General features: G+C 42.3%; 1 protein-coding gene across 1 annotated transcript in view; it reads right to left on the bottom strand.

The window, feature by feature from the left end:
* Nucleotides 1-25028, bottom strand: part of T265_04273 (hypothetical protein) — a gene marked incomplete at both ends in the record, with an annotated part of 60587 nt that overhangs the window by 21091 nt on the left and 14468 nt on the right. Inside the window, 6 exons of the mRNA XM_009168972.1 lie at nt 468-904; nt 3605-3696; nt 10291-10399; nt 14664-14786; nt 16725-16821; nt 19909-19979. Coding sequence (XP_009167236.1) covers nt 468-904; nt 3605-3696; nt 10291-10399; nt 14664-14786; nt 16725-16821; nt 19909-19979 — 929 coding nt within the window. The remainder of the gene's footprint in view (nt 1-467; nt 905-3604; nt 3697-10290; nt 10400-14663; nt 14787-16724; nt 16822-19908; nt 19980-25028) is intronic.

The raw sequence follows: 25028 nt of genomic DNA, 5'->3' as shown, positions 1-25028 counted from the left end.
AACAAAAAATTCCTACATGTCGTTTAATCTGACTTTAATGCAGGACGTATTATCAGTGCACCATTTTCCTGCCGTTTTAAGGGCATTCTTTTCGTTCGAACATTCCTCTTTAGACGATTAACCAGTGTCACCTTTCTTGGAGCTCATCAGATGGGCTTGGGAACATCATAAACGAGAGATTCAGCTGGGTTCCAAGTGAGTCTCTCGTCGAAACCAAATAGGTATGCAAATGAATGTATTTCGCTAACCGTCAAATTATTTTTCAGGAACACAACAACTTCTGATCTCTACTAGTCAGTCATTCCAAAAAATGACGACGTGAATGTTCTTGCATATATCAATAGGGCCCCTAATTCCAGCTTCAAAGGGAAGCCAAGAGGTTTGTAATACTTGGACTAGTTGACTACCGTCTGCGTAATGGCTAATAACTGTCAACAAGATAATCAAAGTTCGAGACCCATGCTAACCGTAAGTGAACCGAGTCGTCCCTTTTTACGTTCCGTCGGGGAGCGACTGCTTGTTGGTGACTGCAATTCTTCTTGGCCTCTTCCATCAACCGTGGGAGACATTGTTCTCTCATGTGTTGAGGTCCGTTGCGACTCAAAACTGTTTTGTTTATACAATTCGCTTTCCGGGCGACTTGTCACTTCGGTCACAGTGATGGATACCGGCTGTCGCCCCGATGACTTTCGCTCTGAAGAGTGGGCAGATTCAGAACCAGTGGAGGAACTGCATTGACCTCGTGACTGTTGCGCCGTAGTACTTGCCGTATGAGAGTGGACACATTGTTCTATGGGTGGTAGTGCTTGGAAGTGTGTTTGCATATGAGGACAGGTTGGGCGTTGCTGCATACCCATCAATGCCTGTTGAGCAGCATGGTGGTGGCACAATGCATCTACACGTTCTAGGAAATGGAAAGATGAAACAGAACACTGGACATCTACAGCACATTTTATAACATGAATATCATGACAGAAATGTTCTTTCAAATTTTCAGATGCTATCGACAATTCATATTTGAATAACATCCTAACTAAGGCAGGACTGATGAGTTCACAAAGGATGACTCATCATATACCAGNAAATGTAGCTTCATTGTGATTAGTCGTTGGTCTGATCAGGCATCTAATCTACCGGTGATCCGTTAGAATTTATGCCTCCGCCAGGGTTCCAGAATCTGATCATACTAATGGGAATAACAAAATCAAATTTCTAAATCATGGTTCGGGGCTTGCCGGGCTCCCTACGAGGACCAGTGACCAACAATCAGTTCACAACAGTCTACTCGGCAACTGACTGTCGCTAAGAACAGTCTCCTTCAAATTTACTATGACAGTGATTTTGTGAAACCGTCAGTTCCCCTTTGCCCGTCCAATGAACCCTAAGAGCATCAATCACACGTTTTCATGCAATGTTGAGCTACGTTTCCCAACACATCAGTTTGGACGATATGGATGGCAGGTCACGGGTGTTCAAATGCCCAGACGATCTGTGTGACAACGAATCTATTTATTCCCTGGTGCAAAAGATAGTATAGTATAGTAGCATAGTAGCATATATAGTATAATGTAATGTAAATATAGTATAGTATAATATAGTATAGTATAGTATACTAGTTTTTCCGCAAGTCTACAGATGCAGCCCTAAATGATGACTGATGAGTTCACAAAGGATGACTCATCATATACCAGTAACGTCGGGGTCAATTCCACCCATGACCGATTCACTACTGGGACAGTTCTTCATGCGGTGGCGTAGCCACTGGTCACCTGATTCCCCATGACCCCAACTAATCAGCTCATGCGTCAGAGGATCCTTTCCTTCTTCCTTTTGTGAAACTACCCCTTGAACAGTGACTTTCCGTGGAACCCACTAAGTTAAGTGGGAAATTCCGATTGTTGAAAGATCAATCCCCCGGACCGTACACAGATTGCTTTTGAGCTTATATCCCTCGAAAAGGTCGCTTCATGCGATCAGATCTGTGAGCTAGCCTGTTTTTTCTGTTACGTTTAGCGATCATTTGTAAGACACATGCGAAAAAACTTCCTAGGTCACGTGAATTAAGCTGCTCCCGGAAAGCCGTTGAGAATAAACTATAATCAACATCTCCGGGTCATAGAATGCCAGTTTTGTGACTAAGTACTACTGGCTGATTGCCAAAACAAAGTGCCCACCACGATAGGTCTGTTACACATGCATACTCGCACAAGAGCAGAATATCGAGGTTACGGTCTAACTAGATCATATGGTGGGGGTGCCCAGCAAACTAAGTGGGATGACTCTTATGTTTCTGAACTTGTATGCATGTAACGATCTATCTTGCTAGAAGGGACACAGTGAGATTAATGACAAGTTTGGAAACGTGGAAAAATCGTATGACGCTGAGATCCCTGATCTTTACGGAGAACAGCTTCAAAACGTCTGGATCATTTATAACGATTGCAGCCATGAATATTCACCGGTTTTATTTCACTAGCATTTCTTCAGTTTTATACGTGTGTCAGTTATTCTTGCAACACTTGTATGCAACTTGGCATACGGGTCATACCACCACGGGTTAACGCAGTATCACTGTGATTTTATCACCTTGTTGTCTTTTTGCAATCATGTTTTATAAAGCCCGTCCAGCTATCAATAATGAATTCATCGCCAATTTCAAACGTGAGTTGTGACTAGCCAGTGAAGTTTCAGGTAGTTACATCATCGCTTCATATCGGACCAAGCTATTTGAGGCTAATGTACTTGAAAAATTCGGACAAAAACATGGCCGACTGTTGTGCCTTCCTTACAACAGGCGTGCAGAGTTCAAAGTAAAGAAAAACTAGTAGTTAGGAAAACTGAGAATTTCAAATCAAGTCGGCATATCACCAGAGTGCTGCTGTGAAAGACTGCCACAGCCTCGTATGATTCGAAGTGGGAGGTTTTTGACAAAGCTTCAAGACAAAATCCAAGATGGAGAAACTGATTTTCAGAGTGATTGCTTGTAACAGTCGAACTTCGGGGATACTTCTATTGCCTTGCACTAGGTGGCACCGGTACCTCAAAAGGCGGTCGTTGTAGTGCGCGTTTTGACCCGACCCAGTTCTCGTTCGATTTACCTTGTTTTTTAATTGAAATCAACCACGGACTTCAGACAGCCCGACCCAAAATGTATCGTTTTCCAATACATTGGTAGACTATTGTTTCACATGAACCCTGTTAGACGCGATAACTTGGCTCACTAGTCTGTCTGAAACTCTCCGACAGCCAACTGCCGGCCTTTCTTGAATCTCATCAATTGGGTGTGGAGTGATCCCCGAATTTCCATCAGTCTTGAGCACAAGAACATATATGATTGGCGGCGTGCACTCATTCACTCATTTGATTTCGACTATGTTCTTCAACTGAATTTACTCCTTTTGGAGCCCATTTTGTTGAAAAAAATACCATGAACGTGAGATAAAGATGAGTCTCCCGTTACTACAAGAGTCATTTGCAGCTGGGGTGCATTTCGCTGATGGACGCAGCTTGACTACGTAGTGGTCGGTGCATAAAACATTGAATAATCACTGCTTCTCTGAAAGGACGAGCAGCTTTCATTTTCACAATAACATCGAAAACTTACGCATCATATGTTTGTTTTCATTTCTTGCATCATCCTCAGGAAAGGAACGCTCCCATGGCTGCCTGGAGGTAATCTGAGGCTCGTCTTTGCGTCTGAAGATGGCAAATGAATATAGGGACACATGACAGCTAATAGAAGATAGTTAAAGCGATAGTATTCTTGCTTTGTGGTGCCGTGTGCCACAAGTCAATACAGCCTAGGCTTTGAGCCTGTCATTCTGAGAGCAGCCGGTACATTTCAAAAGCCTGACGACATCATGTGAAACGATATTTAGCCTTTACAAAATTCTGGAAAATGTTTGCTTTTCGGATGAGGTATCAATCTTTCGTTCCTGTCGTTATAAGCAACCGTTCTTTCCGGTTTGAACATTACATTCTTTCAGGTAGAGTATAACAACGAGTAAGTTTCCGTCCCACTTCGGTTGGACATTCACAAAGGGGCGTCTGCCTGCAAGGCTTAATTGGATGCGCCGTTTGTCCACAACTGCTGGCACTTAACCACTCTTGGATGGGATGATAACCGACTGGCAGTTGTCTTCACATTCTACGGTTCTGCTACCATCTTCGTAAATCTACCTCGTCTGCATAGACCATTTGATCAAACATAATTTACAAGTGAAAGAATGCTTCCGAAGATTTCACTCTGTCTTGATATTCTGGCTCATCTTGCATATGACTCCTTGTTCCGTATTCAGAACACAATCCTGGCCTTGTTTTCGATCCAGTCATAAACTTGCCTTTCACTGGGATACCATTTATATCGCACATTAAAGCATCGTACCGGAGGATGCCAATTAGCTTGCACCCAAATGGTACCAACCCTCTTTGTCCGAATGTGCCACGGGAGTAAAGCTAAAGGCAAGTCAGGTGGACCTTCGAGGAAGTTCTATGGAATATCAAGATGTATCAACCTGACTAGTTCAGGATACACTTTCGTGTAATTTGGAAAAGTTACTCTCAAAATGTACGCACACGACGATTGTCCTCCCAGTAACCTGGTTCAGAAATTCCACTTGTTAATCCAGCTTTTGGGAAAATTCACGCTCTTGCGATATGGAGGCACAACTGGAACTAGACTCGTACATAAAGGTCATGCTAATTTGTCTCAGACTTTTCCACACAGCAAACCTCAAACGAGCATTGGCAATCGAAATGTACATATAACCTTCATCCAGCAAACTCTGCTTCAACAGCAATCCCACACCTTAGAGATTGGTTCTTATCAGACTCTGCTAGGACTTTCAGGGACTGTGATCCTAACTTTCCGGTGACAATCACCTCCTCCTTCTCCTCAGTGACTAAGCTGTTCTCGGGCCAAAAGGCAGGATAGTGTTCAGTTCATGCCAAATCTATGAGCGTCGTTTTTGACCGATCTCACCCATGACCGTTTTTGGGGAAGTTTTCCGTATTTTTCAGACCGAAACTTTAATCAGCACGTCATAAAAATATACCTCATGTTTTTAATGAAGCTGATCCCGAGCAGATATAATATGAGTGGTTTGCATTTAATGTGGGACTCATATGTCCCAGTAAGGAGAGTAGTTGATTAGTCACTTTGTCCAAGCGATGAGGCCAATTGTAAAACAACCTCACTGTTTGTCTATCAGTCTCAGGGTTTTCCACTCATACAAAATGCGGACACTTGCAATCAAGCAATCAATAGTAAGTAATCAATGGATTGTTGGCAAAAGCGTTAACCACTTGTCACTGGGAATGTGACGGAGGACTGAAAAACATCAAAGCATGCTCAATGTTGTTTATCGCGAAAGAATCGAAAGGCTGTTTACCAGGACTGAATGTGACACAAGTACCGCGATTTAACTCGCATACTATCAATCACTAAAGTAAGTTTAGCCATGAAGAATAACACGGCGAGGGGAAGTGGAAATTGCAAAGGTTTTTTCTATATCTAGTTCGATCACAAAGTTGAACGAGAACAATGGTAATCAGTAACTCTGAAAAACACTATATCTAATGATGAACTGAAGAGAACTGTTAAATCTCACACTTATAGGGTTCAGGAAGCTGTTTGGTACATTTCTAAAAGAAAGACGTCCGAATTGATCAAATGTTGCTTTTAGACCTCTGAAGAAGAAGACTGTTTATCTTAGGCGAATGTCACAGTGTTCCGTGAGTCATCAGACAGTAAGGGCATTGTCAATGCCTTGGAGCCCTGGATACACCCTCTTTGGTACTTCGAATGTTGCTTTTCACGAGTGTTGACGTGCCTGCTTTGATGCCTTCGCGAATTCAGAAAAAATTGGCTTCCAAAATTATGTCAAAATCATTCATACATTCAGTTCTACTACCCGTTTGAATGACAGTAAAGACCATCTTTTCCCAAGTGCATCTGTCACCTTTCAAATGCTTTGTGGCAGTCGCGACAGGGGAAGTACAAGTTTTTCTCTTCCATTCTTAAAAAGGACCACAGGAAGACCATATAGACCAGGTGCTATATTCCCGTTTACCGGTAAACACATAACGTCCCACTTTGCAATACTTGTCGTCAGGTGAAGAAATTCAATTCAACTGCCCTTCAGAATACTATGTCCATCGCAACGAAAGACGAGTGTTTGTGAATTGTGTATCTATCTTTATTCTTGGTGACATCACTGAATCATGATCGTTTTGATTTGTTCTTTTGGATAAACCTGAAAAGCAATCGATGTTCCTCAAAATACCGCTTTCCTTCCTAGCCTATTCTATGCGCCCCTCTGTTAACCATTTTGGGGGGTATAGGACGATCGATGTCTTCGGTTTGGCCGTGCTACCTTCGGTTTTTTACCCGTTGGCATGAATTTTCCTCTTTCTTCTCTCTTCAGGTGGAATCAAGCTATTGTCGATAGCCGCAGTGAATTAACTGGAAGCTTTTTCCACATACGTAGGGAAACTGCTCGGGGGATGTTCCTACTCTGTACATGTGTACCAAAATGGACGGTCATGGACCCACAACAGCGCTAATTGTTTTGCTTGAAAGACACGTCTTTACTGAGATGCTCAGGGGTTTTGTCAACAATATGAGTGGAAAAACCCAAGAGAAATTTATGTTCATGCCTTAAGCGTACTAAATTTGACTACGCGCAAAGGTGCACGAAACTGCATTTAGTTTTTTAAAAGCATAAGTGCTTGTTTTCTAGATAATTTCGGCCGCTGTATATTTATATCATGATGGTATATTTCCCTCAGGTATTTCCAGTGAGTGTCACGGATGGGCTCTGTCAAGAATGGCTCTTACTATTTAACAAAAACCTGAGTATAATTCGGATGAAAATAGATTATTGTACGGATATCTGAGCAAGAAATGTGACTCAGTGTTTGGCAGTCTTTTCCCCAGTAAATTGCTCTGTCTGCTGATTCTTCATTGGTTTCAGTGAATAACAGGTCACAGCGGCTGTCATAAGGGGATGAGAATCCCACAAGCAACACGGTGGTGGCCGTGGACTGGATTTATCACATACCACGTCATAAATTCGTTGGTATCTCCCGCTGAAGTATGGCAACTATTGCAGCTTTTGCGGCCCTTTCATCTGCACGTCTCTGCATTTACGTGTATTCATTCATACAATCATAATGTCAACCAACGAAACTGGAATGTAGAGAAGGTGCATGACTTCACCCCTCCCAGGAAGCACTTTACTGAAGAGAGTCACTGACCACAGCTGCTTTGCAATACCTTGTATTTACGAAAGACTCATTAGTGTTCGAAAGGCTTGCAAGAGAATACTGAACAGACCTTTGAGTTTCCACCTCTCGAAATCCTACTTGTACGCAGTGAATGGCTGAGGTAGCATTGGTAGTGGTTACCTTACCAATGAGGTGTGCATCGGTCGTCCTGATTGCATTGTGGATATCCTAATACTAATATCAATAATAATAAACAGTAAATAATCAACGTGGTTTGGGTCTTGAGTAAAGCTCAGGTGCGTTTCTTCCAACAGAGCCCAGGGGCAAAAACTACCACGTTTGTCCCAAATTGTTAGTCCGCACGCACACACACACACACGTGCACCGCAGACAAACGCAGATATCGTGTGTCGATTCAGATAGTCGGTCATGGCAACAAGTCCGACCAAATGAGCCAGAAACAAATAGGGTCATTTCAAGTGGTAATCACTGTTTCCTACCTAGTCCCCTACCTTTTTTTAAAATTGTTAGCCGCACGCACACACACACACACGTGCACCGCAGACAAACGCAGATATCGTGTGTCGATTCAGATAGTCGGTCATGGCAACAAGTCCGACCAAATGAGCCAGAAACAAATAGGGTCATTTCAAGTGGTAATCACTGTTTCCTACCTAGTCCCCTACCTTTTTTTATCAGAACAGATTGTCACTAACAACATGTTCTTGACACAGAGTGGACAACAAGAGACATCAGATGACTAAAGCCCTCCATTTTGTGATGCATTTTCTCTCTAGAGTAGAGATTTTGGCCTTACCGAAATGCCTGTCCTGTCTGTTATCAAACCCATCCTGGTACCTCTAACTCTGATAAGAAAGTTAACAGAGTCCATGGGGGGATGTGACACTGTCCTTACCTGTGAAATGGCCGTTTCTGAGGATCTCTCATTGAAGGAATTTAGTGCATTATACATAGACCGATGAATTTGATGTACATCTGAGGGTGTAAAAGCGACGGACAAATATGGTGACCGACAACCATTAAAAAAGAAGAGTTTTAGACGGCAGAGCCCGTCAACTTCTTTTTAGATGCATTTCCATCTTCATTTTTATTGAACAACGGTTGTTGCTCGTTTGCCATGTTTCAAAAGTCACAATGTTCCTTCAAAATGAGTTGTTCGGAATTGAACTGAAAGTGTTCTCGTCGATTTCTTTTTTGTTTTGAAAGAAAACACCGGACTAGCTGGGGTATTCTCAAACCCGAAGTCTACTGAATGGCTACAAAAATTGCGTGAGATTGAGAGCTAAGAAAGCCTTTCGTTCACCTGTGCTCACCCGATCTTTGTACACTTCTTCAGGAAGATGCGAGTCTTTATGTGACAGGACAAAACCTTTGACCATTTACAATCTTGTGAACAACAGTTACTAACAGCCTCTCACCAACGCGCACAATTCTGTGCTATTTAGTCATCGAGAGGAGCTTATTCTCACGTTCAGGTCAGCTACAGTTAACAGCGTTCAACTAAACCCGCATGGTTGTCACAGCGTTCCGACGCGAAGATGTGTGAGTTGATCCCTTTTAATCCACCCGAAAAATCACCCCCGGGTTACGTGAGCCTGTTAGCGCTGAATTGGAATTCTGTTAATATCTCCCCATTGGTAATGCAAAAACGGTAGACTTGTTCGAGTGAGTGTCCTGTCCACCAGTCTGTTTGCTCGAGCGTGATCCCGGTGCCCACCAGATTCCCGAGGATAGGTCAGGATATTCATTTCAGTAGAAAATAAAGATTCCAACCAACTGAACCAAAGAACACCGGTATTGTTTGGCAGGTTTCCTGAGGAAGAAACCCGTTTACATTGCGTAAAGTTCAGAGGCTTTTTGTTACACTCAACAGGATAAGCTCGACTATAACTCAAACTTTCGGTGATATGCCACTAAGTAACGGATTTGCGGACTGGCAATACAAAATTTTGCTAGAAGTGTGTAAAATCGAAACAGTTCGAAATCGTCTTGGTGCTGCCAGACAGACTTGGGAGAATAAAACGTGATAGTTCACAGAAGCCTTTGGAACGCCAACGGCTTGTTTCATTAGTGCGGTCGAACAAAAGCATACCTTTGGCATTATTATTATAGAACGATTGTTCAAAATCCTCAGACAGCCTGCTGTCGGTCTCGTTCTGTTTGGAATTCATCAACTAGGAGTGGTTCCTTGACTTGAATCCGATTACTGCATATAATGCCGAAGAATGGCATTATTCCAGCGAAAAAAGATATCCCATTAAATTTTTATCTCCATCGGCTAGTATATGCCAATGAGTTCAAGTCTGCGTTCGCTTTATAACATGTACCCTTGGGACGCATGCCTCACACGTGCACGCATTTTCAAAAGATCATTTGACATCCGCCTCCGAACCTGTCTGTTACATCCTGCTTCGTCGCCTCGGGATTGCCCCATGCCGTCCGCGTCGAGACTTGTCTGCAAACGGTCGAACGCCCTGCTTCCGGTGTAGACCCGGGGAAAAAAACAGGTTGAACGGGAGGAGGTGTTCCTAAGCTCGCTGATATTTTCTTGTTATCGTATCCCGTGGGGATAACTAAGCAGGGAAAAACCCGTGAGGTATACGAGGGGCTCTGTGAACCTCACTCAATAAGCACTTAAAATGCATGCAGAGGGCCAACGCGTTTGACAATAAATTAATAACCTTGATTATATGTAGAAAACACAATTGTGCTAATAAAATAGAGTCGCATTATGTCCGGCAGTTCATATGTGTCAGGAACACTGTCTCATTGTCGACGTTGATTCATAGTTCACTTGGGACCAGTTAATTGCTTTTGACTTAAAAGTCATCAAAGCCTCGCCCCATAAACAGAGAACAATGAGAACAAAGTAAACAAACCCAGCGCGATATAGTTCAGCGGCATCGTGCCTCTGTGCAACTTTATCGATTCAGAAAGATGACCTAATGTCTTTCGGGGACAGATTCACCAATCTAACCTGTGTAGATCCTCACAATGAATGACGTTACCTATGTATAAATTTACAAAATCAAACAAACTTACGCTCTTACGAGAAACTCCGTCTCTTCCGTAACTTGGTTGATGATGGCTTGCACCTCCTCAAATGTTTTGTCTACAAGTGGTATGGAGTTCCACTCCAGAATTTCATCACCTAAAGTAAGTTAACAAGGATACAAACATGAAAAACCTATGCATTTTGTGGCTGGCAAATGTTTTAAGGCCAGTTTCATGTAGAAAGATATTAGTTATTGAGTCATCTAGGAAAAGTCTAAACAGTAGTATTGCACAGCCAAAAACAATACCTGGGGCAAATAAGGCGGCCTAGTTTTCTCAACCCTATTCCCACATAGTGCTTCGACCACAGTTGAAACGATCACGTGACCATCCCATGGGACCAAATTTATGGGCGTATGAATCGCATGATTTCTGTTCAAAGGTAGTGTAACTCCGTTCACGCACTATACACTCATAGTCATTGCCGACGCTCCCAAAAGGCCGAAAGGTAAGACCTGAGTTGTAACGCATGCAAACAAGGAGTTGAAAGCTAGTCGTAAAAAGCTCATTCGCAAAGTTATTACCTTGACCAACTGATCAAGGCCTTTTGCGGCAACTCAATGCTATCACAACCATAATTACTTCAATCGTACTTTGAAATGTAACTAATGCTGCTAAACTATTCATTCTAAGCTTCATTCTGGTTGGTTAAAAAGTTTATTGATATTGATTCCTTCTGAAAGAGAGCTTCACGAAACGTGGTTAAAAAAACAACAGTGGATATCTACTTCCGGTCTTGGCATGTGATGATGGGGAAACGGGCGCTTTGTGGGGATGCACAGCTGTTCCCATCTGGCAATGTAATCCACAGAGCACAGAAAAAAGAGCACTGCTTATTTCAATGAGGAATCTACTGACATTCCAAATCTTTCAAAAGAGAAGCCACCTTTCACAATTAATGACTTTTAATCGGTCTCTTTAGACAGCTCACAGAAGAGAGTCACTTGCAGTACATCTCATCAAAACGTAGAAATCACAAAATAGCTCGGAGATTAAACATATTGGAACTCAGTCATTTTGTTTTGACTATGCTAATCAACTCCGACTGGTTCTAATTTCTGTGTAAAAGAGGTTGACCGGACCGATCATTCCTTTTTTGTGATACAAGACCCATGCTACACCATAAGTCTACGTTGTAAAATGTCTTCAGTGCAACCAGGCCACCGAAAACCGATAAAACTGATGGGCTTGTCCTCAGGATGACGTGTTAACATCGAGAATCTAATCTTTCGACAATATCTGTAAAATACTGCACCGAAATTTACAGCTCTTTGCAATGGTCTTGCTAAATTCAAATCAGTATACAGGAACTAGCCAAAAAGTTGTATAGATCGAGTTTAGAAGCTTTTATTATGCCCTCTCGTTTACTAGGCGATATCAAAATGATTTTAGATGAACTATCGGTGACAATACGCATAAATTTAAGAACTCACTTCAGCAGTAACTGAAAGATTTCAGTGGTGTTTCCTCTAATCGCTGAAGACTAAATTAAAGGACAGATGAGGGGAAGCCCAACACAAAACTGAGGTCGCAAACCTGGGTCACGTTAGCTTTTGAGTCATCCTAAAAGTTAGATGTGCCACCCGTTGGGTCAGCACAACGTTCAAGGCCTGCTGAGTTTCGATGCAAGCAAAGAGTGTGAACAGCATTTTTGTCGGAGCGCAGTTCGCAATCGGATAGCCTGATGACTAAATGTGTAGAGTCTTGCGTGTTTTTGTCGATGAATTAAAGTGGGTCAGATTAGTTGCAATGTTGTCTAAGTGTCGACAGTACGGTCGAAGTTGACGAAGTGTGACATACCAGCAGACCAAACAGCGCCACCCAGTGAGGCTAACATTCTCTCCGTACGAACACCAATAAACCGGAATGAATAAATTAGCATTAATTATGTGAACTCGGACGATTTGCTCTTATTCCGGAACTTCAGACATACATTCGACCCGCAGAACGCATTTTAGCTTGTTCCACTCACTAGATCATAACCCGTGTGCTCACAGTCAAGGCCACCTTCATCGAAATACGCTTCAATGAATACGTTATCAGAGTCCGTAGCTTGTCGTGGCCTTTGAAACGCCCTATTTCAGATGTTCTCTCATCGGACGGATATCCGGATTAACTTAGTTTCTACACTCCTTTAATTACTCATAATGTAACGTGGTAAATTAATTCACAGTGAAAATATGACGAGCACTCTTCGTCAACAGAAATATTTCAACTCACACTTTAGCCAGTTTTTTCTGCATTTGCCTTTTTAAAGAAAACAATGTCTGACTTCACCAACATCGGAAGGCTCAAGTTCCGACAAGGTTTTTAGAAAAATAAGGAGATTCTGGCGAAACATTCTAAGACCCAAAGACAGTGAGACCTTTTCTGACTGGTCAGCCTAAACTCCGTACAAACAAGAAGTCATTAAAACAAATCTGTTACATTGTTATTGATTAAAAGAAACTAGAACTGGTAACCATATACGAAATGGTCTGTTTTTATTGGCTACTGGGTTTCCATGCTGTGATTGAAGCCAATCTATGCTGAAAAGCCATTTTGAAAGCCACCAGCAGTGAGACTCATAAGACACCAAGAAGTTTCTAAATGCGAGTTGATGCTGATCAGCTGCTCGTGGCAGAGCGGTTAAGTGTCAAAACCCGAAGGTCGTGGGTTTGAAATTCCCTGGAATTTAATGAGATTCTTATTCTCGATAAGGATAGAGTAGATGTACAGTGGTTCTCGGCTTCTTAGCGCAGCTTGACTTCAGTTGCAGGATGAAATTCCAAATGAAAATTTCAGAAAATCCCCACATCACCGACGGAGTTTTTGTGTATATAGACAAAAAAGCTGCAGTTCAAAAAAAATACCGGATACCAAGGAAAGAATAAAATTGCTTCAATCGGTGACGTCCGAAGCGTGAAATTCCTTGCCACCACAAACGCAACTCCACTATAACAGATGTTCAGGCTAACGTTGTTGCCGGAGAAGTATGATGTCTTATGACCACTGAAGTCTGGCTTAGTTATTTAAAATTTATTTTTGGATTCGTTTGGCTCTTAAGACTGTTGTTATCAACCGGACATCTAGAGAGGAATTTCATGGTTGCCATCAAAAGCTAATAACCCATAACTGGTGTCGGAAGGCCGAAAGTCGGCACAAGTAGGTAGAAAAGTTTCTGCCAACATACAAAGCCGCTGTTCACGTGAAAGAACAGTCGCTCTTCCATTCTGAGTTTTCCCACCAACAGAAGAGCCCTTATTACAGACGTATTGTGCAAGTGAAAACTCTTCGACAGCCCATGATTGGTTTCGCCCTTTTTGGGGATCATCAAGTAGGCAAAATACCCGAGTTTCCGTCAACATTGTGTCCTACTTAAACTTATGTAGTAAGAAATTAGAAAATTACACTCATTTGCACATCAGTTTGCTTTTGACGGGAGACTCATCTGGAATCTAGCTGAATCGCTCGTTAAAAGCGCCATGATCGAGAGACTCAGCTCGATCCCAGGTGAGTCTCCCATCAAAGTCAAATTAGTGTGCAAACGAGTGTATTTCGTCAATTCTTGTTTCACCTCTTATCCGAAATGTCCGCTCTGTAAAAGTGACTGAGCTATGGGTATGGAAATTTGTTCTTCCTTAAATGACTGAAACCGGTAGAATGGATAGGTTTAATCCATAACATGCTTCAAATAGTTGCAAATCAGAGTACGTTGGAAAAACTTTCATTCCTCTGAAATGCATGTTATTGCTCCGGTGTAAATTCCATCCATACGTGTTAAACGCTAATTTCGTCACTGGATGATATCTGAGGACCATTGTTACGGTCAGGCTTTAGCCATTTCCCTGTTACAGACAGCAAATCAATGGCCGCGTATTTTCCAGTGCGTAAAGCCTGGCAGCAGGTGACCTTGGAAAGACAATGCTCAAGAAGGCAGAATTGTAAGCAAACTTTGTCAACCCGCTTTGTCAGCGACTCCGGTCAAGTATCTAGAAACCTTGGTCGCGTATGCTTCATCGCTTGGAGCGGGTCGCATAGCTTCTATTAAGTGTCCCACTGTGATGTGATCTCAAGTGGAAAATTCAGCTTGATACGAAACTGCGCGGTAACCTAGGATAGGAATGATCGATTTAGCGGTGAGCAAAATAGATATCCATGCCTCCATTCCCATAATTGAAGTCGACAAGCTTTTTGGCGTGAAATGGTTACAAAATCCTGTGGTGAAGTAAAAGGGTATGTGCCCTTGGAAAGGTCTAGCCCACTATCATGTACGTACCAGTGGCTAACGTCCCCTGAGTTTTTCTCGTGAACATTATAACCTGAATAATACAGTAATAATGAATCCGATAGCTCGCTATGTTTGACACACATTTACTCACCCTCACGGATTTCTCCATGTAGCTGATCGACTGGCCCTCTTGGATCTATCTCTTCCACAAAAGCACCCAAACGCCCATCAGATCGAATATGTCCACCAACAATCCTCATCCCTATTCCATTTTCTATTGAAACGAAACGAGGAAAGACAATAACTGACGATAAAAATAAACCGAAAAAACGTTTTCCAGATGGGAAAAATACACCTATAAAAATCTTGGAACTTTAAACGAATTGTGAGCACAATAAACAGACCCAATTCACACAGTTGGGTACTGCTCAGAGTATATTAGTTTTCACATGACTTCACTTGATTTTGAAGCGCCCATGTTATGCTAAAGTGTAGAAACTTGCCACATTATTGTCGTTTGAGCTGAAATAACACGATTTCGCTAATGTGGCAGGACACGTTTCAGCTAACTATGTGTGAGTAAGCCACCAGCACTATGTTTAGCAGAGTGTTAGCAGTTCACTCAAGCATGCATCATCCACTGTTTGCAATGTTGTGTCAGTGACCTGGTTCTTGCCAACCGACTAGGGCTGTGCTTGTCAAGCGCTCATCAACCAAGTGGTTATAAGTATCAACAGGTTATAAGCACTTGATTTTGCCCACACAATGGTTGCTCCGCGAGCGATTCGGTGTTTGAAAACAATATGATATTCCACAAGCAATAATCAGCAAAATAAATCAAGCAGTTTAATGACTCACTGAATGTGAATCCTATGAAATCTACTGGGTGAGATGTACATGCAACAGAATTTTAAACAAGCAGCATATATTCGTCTCCCGGACAAAGTACACCCACGTGCAACGACCTAATCAGCGCTAGATAGAGCCGATCCTTCTTTGGAGGCAACAGCAGGAACAAATACGATGAACAGACCTTGGCTTCGGTAGCACCAACAATAACAGCGCAACAAGACACCAAAGTCGGTGCAATGACATAACGGCTTCCAGTGCAACGATCTCCTGCTTATAAAGACCACTTGTATCATTCACGATTATCACCGAGACACACTTCAAACAGGCCGGTACGCTGAAAGCATCAACTAAAAAGGCGCTAACGGAGTAAAATTCGATCGATTTACTCGTTAGTCCCCATGCTTTCATGAACACCATTTCCTAGTTCGGCATAGAGATTTCCAATATAGAAAACAATCTCAAGAGGCCATAGTATTCCTGATGTTACATTTGTGTACAGTGAGTGATAGATGTCTCAATGTACGCTCATATGTAAATGGAACCGCAACGGCGTCATCAATAAACACCGTCCCTAAAATATAAGTTCAATGGTTCCCACAACAATCTTCGAAAAGTGCAGACTACCATATTTGAAAACGAGGTTGTTGGAGATCATGACATAATAGCTGCGCCTGTTTATGCGTTGTTCCATTTAGAACTGAGGATTTCAAGTAAAAAGCGATAGAAGTCCTTAGGCCATCGAATCTGTTCGTTCTGCGTCCCGGAACTATATCATAGAATCCTGAAGGTTTTCTAGGTTGTCCAATGCATTTTAGGTGCAATGTTCTCCTTCTATACGTCCGACTTTTGGAGATCGCTCTTTTTAAAGCCATGATTGTTGATATCTTCATACGGTCTTTTCAGAGTGGAAGGAATGAGAAAGAGTCATTCCCGCAGGAGGGGTCATCTGAAGAACGAAACTAGTTTTGATTGGGTGCGCCGTAGACTCAGGAAGAAGAAACAGTCAGAAGAGGTCATAGTGATTCACTTCAAAGCACTCTTCTGGGTGATTTTGAGAGTGATCTACCATACAGATAATACTCATGCTCCGAGGTCCGTAAAAACTTTCATCTTACACCTATTTGTTGTTGGAATATACGTCAACTCAATGGATGAACGTCAAGTCGCTGGGGTGTCTCTCCACCGGGACATTTGGCGTGGCCTTTGTTAAGAGTTGAGAGCGGTCTCTGAAAAGTTGTTTGTATCAAACGAAATATCAAAGAACCTGAGTAAAGGGGTCTCTCTCCTGGAGCTTTTTGGACCTAGAGACTGTGTAGGGGTACAGATTCAAATTTAATCGCGAGTAATAAAGTGACTGTACCGCGTTGGTATCGATCCTTCGAATCCCGCATGAGCAGAAGCCTCTTTGTTGGAAAGTCGTAAGTTCGCTTAGTATCGATTCTGTTCGGGGTGGGTTTCTGAAATGTAAACACACAGGGTTAAGACTCTTTCATCATGGTCTTTTTGTGTAATGAATGAATCTATCCAGGATGCAAACAGCACAAGGAAAAAGATGTTTGTACCAAAGACTCAAAACGAAGGAGCAAATCTGGTCCATGGTCACCTAATTACTTATGTGTTGAATGGCCACACTAACCTAAAGAGACCGTTGTTTTGTTAAAGTGTCCCTTCGACGAATTCACCCGGTAGTTGAGCTCGTAAACCTTTGTCATTCTGAACTTTCGTGATGACTGTGGAAAATCAAATCAGAATTTCGAACATGGACCAGTTCCACTTCAAGTTGGAGAACTTGAAGGAAAGCAAATCTAACCTATCTTCTTGACCAAAGCTTTCGCACAGTATATCTGGAAATATAACTTACTTCAGAGTGCGGACTTTCGCCAAGTCTAGTGAATTTATAAGGATAGATTAAAAGGTCATTAAAGGCTGATCTGACTGAGGAAACACGTGAAACAGTATTACAGCGAACTTTTTCGATTTCCACAGTTAGGCACGCAAACGGTTAGAAATAAAGGGTTGACATTTAGAATGGCCCAGGAAGGCTGTATGAATGCCAGTCAGTTTGCGAACATAGAGCATCTCTCCCTTTAAGTACACACGATTAGTAGGATATACTCTCAACAAAACAGCTTGACTTTTTATCGACTGTAGGGTTGTTATTGGTGGAACTAAATTATTTTTCTATTGGTGAAACAACACGTGTACATAATTTCCAAGATCGCAGTCGGTAGTCAGATTGAAGGCACCCTTGCATGGATTAGAACCCAGGTGGTCGATGCGGATATTAAACGCTGTGCTCCGTGGATCCAGCTATTCTTGTATTGATTGGCAGGTTGAAAATCCTTAGCTCCTCAAAGCATTTTCCACCACCATTCGAAATCCAACTAACACTTCCCTTTTCACTTTCGAGTAGTGTTCTTGGTGATTCAACGAAATTAGTTTAGTGTGGACGCCCGACAAGCATTGCTTCTTCGTACTTTACTACAAGGTAATTTTATCCCACTGGTACTAAACCCACTCGGGGCGGGTAAGTACACTTCCAAGTGTCACTGGTAGGAACATTGTATACTCAGATGCGTGCCATGGCTACTAAATTATCTGAAAATGTGTTTCAATTTTGAGGCTCATAACCTAGCTGGTCGTGCATATGTTTACCTCAGGCCTTAGGTGACACTGATAGAGAGGTTTATTGTCGGTCAACCACCCAACGAATACTTGCTAGTCAAGATTCTTCACGTGGAATTCATTCTGCGCTCTCGTTTGTCTTCTGATAAAGTCTGGATCGTATTACATTGTCAGCAACACGTAAATAAATAGGCATCAAAAATTAATCAGGAGGAACCTAGGAATTGTATCCTATGCCACAGGTGTAACTCTGTGCTCATGCAGACGTACTTTTAATTCTTGCAGATCAATTGATGCAGGAACGTGTATTCTGTTTCAGTCCGCCGTCAGAAGATCGAAGCAGCCTGGCTACTCTTGAATGACCCGAGTATTCACCTCAACAGTTGATCGATTTCAACGAATAATTCCCAAACTCGAAATCTCACCGAGCGCCAGTTTCAAATCATGTTCAGTAGCCGCAGAAATGCGGTAGTTGGACACATAGTGCTGTAGCTAACAGCTTAGTTATTCTATCCAAAGCATCCAGGAATGGCTCCAACTTCACTCACGTGATATAGGTCCCAGAAAGCGGCAAAATGCAGTTGCACTCTTCAGAAACCGACTATCTATTGGTTATCAATACTGTTGAATAATTTGCTTCGCGAAAAGCGGTGAAATGATTTTTCATCATTCGATTCAGAAAAAAATACCAGTGTCAAATAAGTTATTAGAAGAAAATTGGAAAAAATCCAAACCGATAACAATGTACTTTACTTTGACTGCGCTAAACTCGTCTTTTTGTGGCCTAGCATGTAGGCCAAGTTCTCAAAATCCTACCGATTCTTCTTAGCAACTCAACAACAAATTGCAGTTGTTTGCGGAAGCAAACTAAGCTGATAATGATGAGGAACTTGGCTTCGCATCTTAAGTACGACATTCTTCAACTGAACGCGCTGTATAAAGGCAGCATATCTTCCGACTGGGATCACATCCCGAATAGGACAGTTCATGCAACGTTAATGAAAATTCTTAAACACGCCACCTTCTGATTCGCCCTCTCCAAGTTCGGTCAGTCGTGCTTCGTACCGAATAGGAAGCATATGAAGATAAATGCTCATTTACATAACGGGATAGTGTTGCCGACAGATTCAGTTATTTTCAGTTATCTTCCACTGGAAGGACAGCGCAAACGTTCTTTCTGGCGAGCAGGTATTTTCAAAAGGTTCACCATTGAATTTGGTCCGTCAACAAAGAGTTTATTTACATTACATTCAACCAAAATTTCGAAGATGATGGCCGTTTTACATACCACAACACAAAAGTATCCAGATGAGCAAACCGCTCACGGGGAGCCTGAATTCGTATAACTGCTTCCCCCAACCGCCTACCTAAGTCATAAATATCTTTTAAATACTAAACTAATAATGACGGACACTCAGCGTACCGTCAAACGCGATAACGGGTTTATCAACAACGCCTCAGTCGAGGCGAACAGAAACACGTAAGTTATCGTGCATACAGTGAGTGGTGTTTCCAAAACTTCCAGTTTGAACATTCAGATATTCCCTTGAGGTATCCCCGAACCTTTTCTATTTAATTTGAGCCTTGTGAATTTATGGGGGTATAAGCTTAGGAATTGTATTCCTACTTTCAAAATAAAAATAGCACAGCAACGGTCCACTTGTACACCAATGTAGTCTTTGCATTGCGCGATCGATTAAAGATTTCAACCCTCAGTTTTTAACTGAGCGATCCACGCTTCAGAGCCCTGTTCATGTCGAACAAAATAGGACGTCACTGTATCCCCAGCATGAGTTAAAATATATTAGGACACTCAAATAAGAACACTAAAAATGTCCCTATTTCTAGCGTATACTGATCAGAAGCTTGCGATAACAGCAGAGATACCACGGCAAAGTTGGTGTAGCTAACTCACTCACCTGTTTCTGTGTTGATGTGAACTTTGGCCAGTCCATTGGAGTTATGAGGCGTTCTTCTGCGGCTGTACCATCTAAAATGATCCGAAATCACTACATAAAATGATGCGCATCAGGCGGTTTCCATAATTTAGTCATTACATGAGTTATCTAATCCTGAAACAGCTTGCATTTTCAGGAATAATCGTGGTATCGATGTTAGCAGCTTTTATCCAAACCGACAGAACCAAAGTCGTTCTGATAAAAATGGGCGATTTTTCTCGTACTGAATCATAAACGAATACTTTGCAGTAGTTTCTCGATTGGTTGATGCGTTTTGTAATAGAAGAGTTCAAAGATTGCAACGTGCATTGGTCAAAACTCCTGTTATTGGAAATTCTCCAATCAAGCAATGTTGTAAAACGGTTGATTAATATCCAACATTCCATCGTAATTAAGCAGTGTCTATATCACCTTCAGATAAAACAATGCATTAAGGATCGATGTAATTCTGAAAGCCTTAGCTTTAGCTCAGAGATAGGAGGAATCTTATTGATTCCACTGTCTGTCCAACGTATGCCTGTCAGGCAACTAAGGTATCACAAGAAACAGAAGTTTGAGAACGATCGTTTAACAGTATCCAGATAAGGAACCAACTGAGGCTTACCAAATCTCCGTCACTTTTCTTGTCTTTGTTCAGTATAAACGATTACCATCAATCTACAACCCAACGGTTCCAATGCTTAATTTAAATTACAAAATTATGCCCTCCAATTCCGAATATGGAAGATAGCGGCCTGATCATATGTGTAACCCAGAAATTAACGGAAGGTATGTCTGTCGAAGAGCTTTCAGCAACCTTGTGAGTGGTCTACTTTATGAAAACAAATCAGCCTAATTCTCCCCTGGTTTTTGAGCTGCGAAGAAGGAAAGTTTCCCCCAGAGCCAAATATCTCAGCCCATTTCTACCCTTTGGTGCTGGGCGCAATAAGTCTGTCGGTCGCCTTCATGATCAGAACACTATTCGGTAAGCAAATTTCCATTGGTCACGGACTTCAAACACGTCACTCAAATCTTCGCTTCATCAGCGATATCTACCTAGGATTTAGCCGCCTAAACAACGCGAACAGATTTCCACATGATATGCCCTCTCATGAACGACCTAGAAAAAGTCGCGAGAAGTCGAATGCGTTAGGAAGCAGGACAAATAGTTTGACGCAAACGCACGGTTTTATTAGAAAAAGGGTTTTTATAAATTTGGATATTAGGTATAACGGACGCTCTACTAGGCTGTTTATCAATTTACACCGTAGAATCTACCGTGTGGAGATACGATATACGTTTGAGATGTGCTTTAGCATCATCCCCGTCGAACGAACTTTCCTCGATCGCACGCCTTTGGGTTTTATGGAATCAGGAAGACGTTACAAGGTATGGCTCGCTAACTGAGGCAATCCTGGTTCGTTCAATGCAACTTATATCTAAAAAGCTATGCAGGTGAGATTCATTTAGGGCATAGGTTCCTCAGAACACCTTACTTCATCTAGGTCACCGCGATAGGACAATTGCCATACTCAAACAGAAATTTAAAACTATGGAGCACATCCGGACACATGAGAATCAAAGGTAAGTTAAATACCTCATTTAAAGGCAACAGTACTCCAGTGCTGACGCACATATACCAGGCTGAGTAAACAGTTTTAAAAATAGGAGCTATCTAGAATGTATTTCAATGGGTGAAAAGTAGATATTACAGCAGTCATCAAAAGTAAAAAATGGTTTTCTCGGTTTCCCACAGTGACTCAGTTCGTTAGCAACACTCAGTGACAAGTGACAAGTTTCCGATATCGGTTTGCAAGTTTAAGTCCATAGTCGGGTTGTACTTTCTCGCATCTTTGCAAAATTCACTTGATGGATTGACCATCGAAATGACCACCACTTTTACCAAGTAGAACTGAATTCTGGATGACGAGATGTTATTTAAATGGTTGTAATGATTCTCCTCTGGAACCGGCATATCATCCTAAGGGCCTGTATCAAACGGGGGCGGGTGGCATTGGACTCGAATTTCACCCATTTCAGCGCCCGTCAACACACATATCCTTGGCCTTTTGGAGTTGGAACGCCAGAAATCGGATATGAGGCAAGTGTATTACCACTTCTCCGCCAGCGCACCCTGGAGGACACACGGCGGTCCACTAACTGTCCTCAGTCAGATTTCAAGCGTCCGTCGTATTGTTCGAGCCGTCAGACAAGCCAGTCATATTCCTCAAGTGTGGAAATGTGTTTTCCTGTTCAGACGTACTGATCCAAATGGGCCTAATATGTGCTGGTGGATTGGTGACACGCTGTCTCAAATGTCGGACGTCTGCAGTTAAAATTCTGACAAGGTCAAGGATATGCACTGCTGCCGAGCTCTAAAGAGGGGGACCCGAGTCTAGTGCCTCCATCCCCGTTTAGGGTGGACCCACTAGAACAACTGCACCAGGCCAAAAGGAGTTGTCGTAATGGAAACATCTCACTTGTGCCTGAACACGGCGAACACTGGGAGCTCTGCCTTTCCACATAATTTGCAATAAACTGAATGGCCTGTGATGTTTCGTTTGAAGTGCATCGTCAGAGAGCACAATGGATTGGGATTCGCGTAAACATGCATACTGCAAATTCCTTTTCTAGAAGAAGATTCCTTCGGACCGACCAAAAGGGTCACCACGCTGAAATAAGTCTAATGTCGTTATTTTCGTCGTCATCATCATCATCACTAACTGTACGGCATCGTTACTGGTCCCATGCTTACTTCACAGGAGTCAGAATTCAAAAGCACCAATTTCCTCCCACTGATGAACGGATTCGACGAGACGATTAAGTTCAAGCAATATGACATGTAGAGCTTCACAAACAAGCAATAAAACACATATCGGTGGATCAATGGTTGTTCATACTTGCACTAAACTGCGCAAGGAGTCAGTATAAATCTGAAGACTAGTCAACTTTCTAGTCACATTCCATTACTCGAGTAAGGGCAAACTCACCATAGCTACAATCTGAAACGCCTTCTTATGAGTTCTCCACTCATAACTTCGATTTGGTCTTCGAAAACAGAAGTCCTCTGAAAAACCCAGACTAATGAGCATTCCACACAGTATCATGTGTCAATCGACGGCTTTGCACATCTGAGAGAACTCCAATCAGGTATGAAATCTTTGGTCTTAACTGGGTGATGGCTGATTCAAACAACATCTCTCTACTAGTTGACAGTCAGAAAGTATGTTCTGACTGCTCAGCAAACTTTGCAGAAAACTTCCTGATCACCAAGCCAAATTCCTGATTTTCTATCGGGCGTTTTACCGAAAATGTGTTCAGGATTCTAAAATCATTGGATGTTCTGCGAGGATCAGTTTGTAGTCCGAGAATGCATTCCGAATTTCTACTTGTAGTCATATTTTTATCTGAATGTGTCAACAGCTGAATATACCGGAGGGTTGCGGCGGGTGTTTTCCAGTTGAGCAAACTGGTCGGTGAGCATCTGGCTCTGTGGGAAGCAATCCGAAATGGTCCCAAATGTTGTCATATGTTCTATCCTACGTACACTCTGACGGCTGAGTTTTTTTTTATTCATTCATTTATTTGTTTAGATTCATTCTTCACTAAAACATCCAGGCCCATGACTCAGAAATTATCAGGTTGCTTGCGACGACTAATGGTTAGTAGAAAGAGACATTTTGATTCTAGGATGGTGTTTGAATGAGAGCCGAATAAAGTCGGGATCAGTATCATCTCTTTGGTCATCCATTGGTTGACGAAATTTGTGGTCAGGAATGAATGTTATGAAGTTCTGGATGGTGCACCAAAGTCTTTTGAGCAGATTTATTCATCAGCATTTCTCTACACGGAAAAACATGTCGAAAAGGAATTTTGATAGAAAAACCTTACGTGATTGGGTGCAGGACAGACGAAGTTTTTTTGAAAGTTTGCGGGAGATGAAGAATCTGTACCATCTGTCTCGCGCCCGTCTGAACGGTCCCCATTCTTTGGCGCGATACTTTTGATGCGTGCACGTCAACGGCAGGAAATGAGTGCTACTCTACTCAGGGCCAATATCCTGAGTGAGCGAGGATCTGAACTCCGGTTATAGACATGCGGCGCCTGTTTGCTAACAATATTCTGTCAACGCACACTACATAGGCATGACGTGTCAAGCTGAAACCGCACTCTGTGGGATATGGTCAACCTACCAACACCTCGAACTGTCCTAGTTGTGCCAGTCTGTCAAGACTTTCCAACCCAGTAGTATCAAGAACGCCTAAAATCTGCCGTACACTTTTGTATTGCTTGTGAGCAGCCGCCAAAATTCTGACTGATGTGATTACGTGATCAACAAAACCGGTGCAAATTCAGTCGTCGTTCGAGACATCGATCCAACTAATCACATCGCTCAAAGTAGATAGGTCTGTTTGCTTGGACCTAGTAATTCCAATGCGTCCATCGTGATAACATATCTCCACAGGCGAGATGGCTCAGTGTATAGGGCGCGAATTTACTGACCAGAACGTCCGTGGTTCGAAGTGACCACTGCCCCTCGACTTCACCTGTCTAAGCTTGGGTGACCTAGCAGTATCTCAGCCCTCGTGCATGAGAGATGGGCACCAAAAGGGTGCGCTTCTGCACAACACTACTAGTGTAACGGTGATATTACTGATGGAGGAGGCATGCGAGTAGTATGTTTCCACATAAATCCGCTTTGCGTCTCTTGAAAAGTGAGTTCTTTTGCGCAATTTGTGGAGTCGCTTTGTAGCATTTGTTTGGATTTGAGCAATAGTCAATAAATATCCAGGAAAGTTCAGGAAGATGCGTTCAAAGAGAAGATGGATACTCAGTTTTTGTAAACAAGATGCATATGAGAGTTTTGCTTCTTTGCCCAATGGTCTGCAACTGTTCAGTTTACATTTTCTAGTAGATAACTTCGACGCGAAGGCCTTTTTTCTCTAACTAGTATTTAGCTAAACTGATAGATTGTAAATTTGGATGGAAACTTCAAACACAGTACTTAGATACTTAAACACTTAAACAATTGGTAATTAAATACTTAAAATACATTCTCCCTAACCGAAGGCCCACATCTTCGACTAGAAAACTGTTGAAGC

The sequence above is a fragment of the Opisthorchis viverrini genome, assembly GCF_000715545.1.
Source record: "Opisthorchis viverrini unplaced genomic scaffold opera_v5_69, whole genome shotgun sequence".
Classification (NCBI taxonomy): domain Eukaryota; kingdom Metazoa; phylum Platyhelminthes; class Trematoda; order Opisthorchiida; family Opisthorchiidae; genus Opisthorchis; species Opisthorchis viverrini.
Note: the sequence above shows the minus strand (reverse complement) of the source record. Positions and strands in the feature narration are given on the sequence as shown.